The sequence below is a fragment of the Tachypleus tridentatus genome, chromosome 8, assembly GCF_004210375.1.
Source record: "Tachypleus tridentatus isolate NWPU-2018 chromosome 8, ASM421037v1, whole genome shotgun sequence".
NCBI classification, from domain to species: Eukaryota; Metazoa; Arthropoda; class Merostomata; order Xiphosura; family Limulidae; genus Tachypleus; species Tachypleus tridentatus.
In genome coordinates, this window is record NC_134832.1 from 133,009,701 (window position 1) to 133,016,931 (window position 7,231).

At 32.7% G+C, this 7,231-nt stretch overlaps 1 protein-coding gene across 1 annotated transcript; it reads left to right on the plus strand.

Annotated features, from left to right (window-relative positions):
• The first annotated feature begins 461 nt into the window (after nt 1–461).
• LOC143223527 (uncharacterized) lies at nt 462–5,951 on the plus strand. Its single transcript, XM_076451607.1, has 2 exons — nt 462–675; nt 4,627–5,951. Exon 2 carries the CDS (start codon nt 4,627–4,629, stop codon nt 5,134–5,136), a length of 510 nt encoding a protein of 169 aa, XP_076307722.1. The 5' UTR covers nt 462–675; the 3' UTR covers nt 5,137–5,951.
• The last annotated feature ends 1,280 nt before the right edge of the window (nt 5,952–7,231 follow it).

Below are 7,231 nucleotides of genomic sequence, written 5' to 3' on the forward strand. Positions count from 1 at the left end.
TAAAGTTTCTAGTTTATTACACGTAAATTATCATCTTAGTTTCAATTCCTAAAAAACGATAAATTCGAGATTAAAGAAGAACAAAAAAAATGTAATATATTTTCAGTTTCGTTTTATATTGTCTTAACAGATAATTTTACTTTTATACTAGCTCGTGAATGTTCAACGACTGTGTAACAATTAATTTAACAATGATCAAATTCCGTAGAGTTGGTGTGCTTTGATTTCACCTTGCTATTATGACATCACTAGGAATATTATAAACGTTATCATAAAACTCTATTGCTCAAAATATTATTGTAATATTCTTACTGCAACGTTGAAGCTTCGAGCAAACGTAAGGAGCATATAGAAGCGGTTTATCCCAACATTAAGACAGAACGCGCGTTCAGCCATACTAACCTTCAGCCAAGAACGAGTATTTATTAAGTAGAGAACACTGAGATGCAACCATCGTTTGTCCGAGAAGCTATCGGAGCACTTTGTTTTCTTTCAGTCTGACCCAAAGAAATGATGCAGTTAACTAGGCTTCATTTCTCTGTTAGACAGCTCTCGCTTTGCAACAGAGAGAGAAGTAGAGGTTGCACCGAGAAGTTGTTGATTAGCAACTTAAACTAGGCTTAATTTTTGTGGATAACTCTTCGTATACCGAAATAACGAGAACGGATTATAAATGTAAGTTTATACGCGCCTAATCTAGTCTTAGTACTCCGTGAATTTTTATAATTAACTTAGAAACTCCTTTGATACTTTTCTCCGTATCACATTTATATTATTCAACTGACAGGAAAGACAGTTTTCCAGTGTAATAGACTAGTTTTCTTTATTAATAAGTGATTTTTAATGATTCATGGTTTAAACATCACAAGAGTTATTTGTAGTTTGTTTTAGAAAGTTTGGTATTATCATATTCTATATAGAACTATTACAAACTTGTCAACTAAGCACTGTAGACATAATGTTAAATAGTCATTTTTGTGTAACAGTACCGTTACTTTTACCAGGTTGTATGAAAACGATGTTTGCGTGTGTAGAATGAATATTATCATATTCTATATAGAATTATTACAAACTTGTAAATTAAGCATTGTAAACGTATTGTTAAAACAGACATTTTTGTGTAACAGTACCGTTACTTTCGGCAGGTTGTATGCTAACGAGTTTCGCGTGTATAGAAGGGTTATTATCCCATTTTGTGCACAAGTAATAAAAACTTGTATACTAAGCATTGCAGACATAGTGTTAAAATAGTCATATTTGTTTATCAAAACCGTTAAATGTGACAAGTTAGGGAGAGGGGGAAATGCTTTTTCCTCTCTGTATTACTTTCATACCTTTAATGTGCCTCTTTCTTCACTGTCTCTTAATGGTTGTTATCATACGACATGACAAAGATAATGATATTATTATATTTAACAAAAATAATTATTTTTATATAACGACTAGAATTTTTAGCGGTATCACAAGTTCAAAAGTCATTAAAAACTTGCTTTAGTTTTGTTACAAATGCAGCACATACGTGCATAATTATACATATAGTTATTGTACAGGTAGAAGCCTAACAGAGACAAAATTAAGTCATATGTTTTACTCTGATATGGATGTTTGAAGTTTGCCTTGAAGTTTGAATGTTCACATACATTAAAACAGATTTATCTTTCTCAACGTGTTAGATGTTTTTATTGCTGTGTTTACTCAGTATCTTACCATGTTTTCTTCTCTACTGGTAACTGTTTGTTATCTCCACATAACAGCCTGAATTCGCTTTTATTCACATTTCACTGACGTAGTTTTCTTTAGGTCTGTGTACTGTGTACCAAAATAAATCCATGTTTTCTCTTAATACATGATGTGCGTAAATATATTACCAAAAAAAGCAAAATTTGTTGATATTTTCTTGGAAAACGGAATATTTCCACCAAATATCTTCAAGATTCTAGAGATTAAAAGGTTTTTACCACGAGAAGAAAGTCAATGATTTGACGAAAGAATTAGGACCTGTCCAGAAAAATGATGAGTTGGATTACTACAAGTTCTGATTTTTGTTTCCAAACTACTGTTTTAATTCCGAAGTATTAAAAGTTTTGTCACAGAAGAAAATACCATGTTCTTAAAAATACGCAAGCAAACCCTTTAATAGTAAACGTGTCAGTAATGTATTCGAACGTTGTAAAATTAAGCCGTGCCATAGCAGTATCTGAATAATAGCACCAATAATTTGATCGATTCAGGAAAGTTGTATTTTCATTGGTTACGTACGGAATGATTTCTTCCAATCTTGACTAAGATCTCAAAGGACAAGTACATGAAGTTTGTTCATTTGGCTTGGCATAACATAATGGCTAGATAACTCTCCTTTCAATCTGTAGGTCGCGGGTTCGATTCCTTCTGATGAACATGCTATCCCCTTTATTCGCGGAGACGTTATAATATGACGGTTAGATCCATTATTTGTTGTTAAAAATGACCCAAGAATTGGCGGTTGGTGGCGTTGACTAATATATCACATTAAAATTAAGAACGGCTAACCCGGATAGCTCTCGCTGCGGGCTAAATTCAACAAACGAATACAAAATCTCTGTGAAGTAGTATATATAAATCTCATCAACGTGAAGACAAAAATGTCAAGGTCATCATTTTAGACCTTGAAGATTAACCTTCTTTTATTGGTCTGCCACAAAGGGTCATTAACTGTAATGGCCAAGAGCACGTTGGTCTGGAACGCAAAACAAAGGATTGTTTGCTGAAGTTTTACGAAAATTTCTTGAAGGGTCTCAAGTAACGCCCTATGCACAATTATATTTATGATTTAAAGCTATTTCCTAATTCTATTGTGAAAAAAGTTGTAAAGCTTTAGAACAAGTCTTCTTGTAGTTGTTGTCTTTAATGCAAAAAATAAACTGGGCTGGCTGTGAAATTCCTTTTAATTATTGTACATATGTATATGTGTGCTATATTTTCTGACGTTTTAAACAAGGAGATTGTTAAAATTGTTGGACATTCTTTATAACAGCATGAGTTCATAGATCTAAAGATGAGAATAGAAGATTTTCATTTTTCTACAACGTTGGTCAGCTGTAAGTTAAGCGACTTGCATTGCTAATCTCCGAGAGTCGATTCCTCTTAATGGACAGAGGGCAGATAGTCTATTGTATAGCTTTGTTCTAAAACAACAAATAACAATGTAGTTTGTTTGTTTATATTCACATTATCTGAGCACCAAAGTCGATAGTACTATACGTATAAGTGGTCAATATACTCAACAAATGTGAGCTAACAATCAACAATCACTGAGAGTTTTACTTTAAAATATGATTGTCACCTACATTTATTTGTTTCTCTACCCAACAAGCTTCAAAACAAGGAAAGAAACCATTGCTAATATACCAAACCAGAAAGTAACCAATCCACCCAAACTGTTCATCTTTCTTCTTCTAGTTTCAGCTGAAATAACTCTACAACTACTTCATCACTAACGTCTGTTTTAACCTAAACCCACGCTATCTGTTTCTGGGCAGTAAACAGTGTTGCTTAGTCATAATAACTACAAGTGACTAAAAAATATCATACTTCTACTACAAACGATGTTATTATTACGCCTTGAAGTTAACTTTCTTATAGAAACCTGGTGTGTTTTTTTTAAACCTTAAGTACAGGGTGAAACAAGAATTACCAGGCAGCAATAGACGAACATTAGACAACTGCAACATGAAAAAAAAACCAAAAAACTCAATGCTTTGTAGATTATACAATCGGTGTCTTTAGAGAGCCAACCCCTATATTGTGTATGAAATGCAGGACTAAAAAAATTGCATACATACTAATATATTTTATTACATAGGTTTTTTAGAAACGCTAATTTTTAGTCAAGGAAAAATCGTAACATAACAGGTTATGAAAACATTTTGTAAATGTAAAATGATGTAAGGATGGCAAGGCAATATAGGCATGATACAACTACACATAGATCATCCCTACATGCAATGACTATCAATACAAATTTAATATTACACAGACCAGTAAGAGTAGAAACACATTACTCTCGTTATTGGCAATATTAATCTTTACAGATAAACATTTTCAATGGAATAATAAAGAGTAAATTTATATAGTTATATCGCCATCTTTAGACGTAAATATACAAAATGGACATATTTATATATCTCTAATATTGAGAAATAATAAAATAAGATGACACAGAGTGTGATATATTTGAAGTAATTGTTTTTCATATCTGATATATGTGTTCTTTTCTTGGAAACAAATATTGAATAAAACATTAATTTATGTTTTGCCAAGTTCTGAAAAATGACACCGTAATTAATTCAAAACTATGAACAAACTTAAATGTCAGCAACGTTTTCCCTATTATTATATATTCATAAAATGTTGGACGAAACACGGGTCCTTCCCTTAAACTGCGTTATTTACTTGATTCAATGATATATGTGTTAAATGTTTATCGTTAGTTTTGTTTAGACATGAAATCTTAAAACTAGAAGTGTTAAGCTTTAACACAGTGTAAGAATGTCTATATTTTGCTTCTACAAATTAGAAACAGACAAATAAAGTACATTTTCAGATAATTTTGAATAATTTATTTCTTTATATTTTTTTTTTTAATAGATGGTTTTCTATCGATTAATATTGTTTGTCATTGTTGTTATGCCTGTACGATCTGGTCCCGTTAAACTTCCCGTGGGAAAAGAGGTGACTCAGCTAGATCAAAAAACTGCGCCCTCTTACGTCAAAGAAGTAAAGGCACAGCTAATTCCTGTAAATACGGAACAATCGCAACCAGCAACAGACGTTCAATCCTCACCAGAGCTAGTTGAAATAAAAACGAGCAAAAATCTAAAGGCTAATGGAATCGCAGAAAAACTTCTCGAAGGATTAATTGACAAAGAAGGAGAGGTTTATTCCGTGGATGAAAACAGCTACAAATTGCGATACATAGTCGATGATGGCCGTTTCCGAAAATTTCGAAATGAAGAGAAAACTGCCGAAGGACAAATTGTTGGCGAACTCGGCATTCACCATGGGAACGGTGTCATTCGCGGAGTTCAGTACACTGCGAGTGCAGACGTCCATCCTAAACTTCTTTACGAAACTTTAGTCAAATTCTTATCGTTGTAGAAAAACGACGTCGGCTAAGAACGGTACTTTGGAAATAATTTTATGAACATGATAATCCTCGTGTAAAATAATTATGTAGACAAGTTATATCATGCGAAATTACTTTATAATGTTTTAACGATTTAAGTTGTTGAAGTTCCGAGATGTACAATGATTCAGTTAATAATATTACCAATGAATGTTCTTTGACTGGTTTCAAATTACACCACAGTTTGGATAATTAACCAAAGCTAACTTTGTTTCTTGCTTCAAACACATATTCACAGTTTTATGAATATTTATTGGAACTTTAAGTTTCACTGTGTCTTAAATAACAGCTTTTGAGCTAGTTCTTAAGAAACTGAATTATACGAAACGAACAAAATGACCACGTTTCAAACAACAAGTGTTGAATAAATCACTCTCCTATAATATCTTTACAAAATGATATGTTTGTCTCTTTCTTTAATCGCACACGTCAACTAGAATGGTGATAATTCGTATGGTTTGAGAATAGGCGTAGTTTTTATTTATTTATTTTTGTTAGAGACGTCTACTCACAATAACATATCGTTAAGTTCATAAGAATAACTGAACAAAGTATGCACAATATTTTTTATGGTTTTCTATTTAGAAACACCTCAGTTTACACCTCTTATTTTTGTCAAGGAAAACGAGGCCGTAGTAGACGTCTAAGCCTCGAAGATATTTTTGCCAACATTGACAACAAGCAAACGATTTCTTTTTTTGTAATTTATTATATAATAATAATCGATGTTCATTTGTAGTAGCTTTTCAGGAAGTTGAGGCTAATATAATATTTAAGCATAAAACAGTAAAGAACAAAACACTTGCTCGAAGAAAAATGTTTTCAGTGTTTTAAGGACTTTTCGTAGACAGTCCAATCTTTTGAGATATTTTTATTATTGGTGTTATAAGTTACATAATATTTTGTTTATTAGGAAACTGTTTGTTGCAATTAAATAAATCTAGTATATTAAAGTGTGATCAAATCTGTTTTACAATTTTATGTATAATGAAAATTGTAAATGTGATGTTACAGTTTAATTCTATCGCCATCTAGGAGAGTTCGTTGAACTACATCATAAAAACCTAGTTATGACGTTACTAACACCATATTCTTTGTTTCAAAGTTACAAGTTCTTTAATATGCTTTGTGAGGACGGAAAGTTGAAAAGGAAAAAAGTTGATAGAATAATAATGGTATTTCGTTACAAAATGCACCTGTTTTCTATGCATGTGTGTATATTCTACCTGTGATGTTTGGAAACACTTGGTTTGGTTTGTTTTGAATTTCGCGCAAAGCTACACTAGGGCTATCTACGCTAACCGTCCATAATTTAACAGTGTAAGGTTAGAAGGAGAGTAGCTAGTCGTCACCACCCATCGCCAACTCTTGGGCTACTTTTTTACGAATGAATAGTGGGATTGATCGTAACATTATAGCGCTCTCACGGCTGAAAGGGCGAGCTTGTTTGGGGTGACAGGGATTCGAATCCGCGACATTCGGATTACGAGTCGAGTGCTTTAACCACCTGGCCATCTCGGGCCCTATAGTCTGTACATGGCGAGAAATCGAATCCTAGACTTCAACTTTGTAAGTCCATAATCTTACCACTGACCCACTAGAAAACCATGTAGTTGACACGCATATAAAGTAAGTTGGAAAAAATATACACTTGACTGCACACACACATAGGTCTTTTATAACTTGTTCCATATAATGTAAAAAAAAAAGAAATAAGATTCCACAGCGAAATCAAACTACATCTCTAAAAAGTGTTCTATATTTTAACTGAAACCCAATAATAATATAACTGATTTTCTTCTCCATCCGTTTTCCTCTTCCCGTCTGAGAAATTAAAGTTGACGACCTTGTACTCGTTTCTAAAACACCCTGTAATCCATTTTGAAATAGTTAATAGTAGCTTTTCTGACGAATAGGACATGGAAATTAATACATTGCGTCCTTCGGTCACTTGATCAAAGCACACCTGTCGCGTTACACAGCAGAGTTTATTAAAATTTAAATTATGAAAAACAGACAAACAATTACATTGTTTGTGAAAGCATGCAACGAAAGTTATGCTTGATA

What these genes read in the sequence shown, in the direction of transcription:
- LOC143223527 (XM_076451607.1), top strand. Translation starts at nt 4,627, where the DNA reads ATGGTTTTCTATCGATTAATATTGTTTGTCATTGTTGTTATGCCTGTA.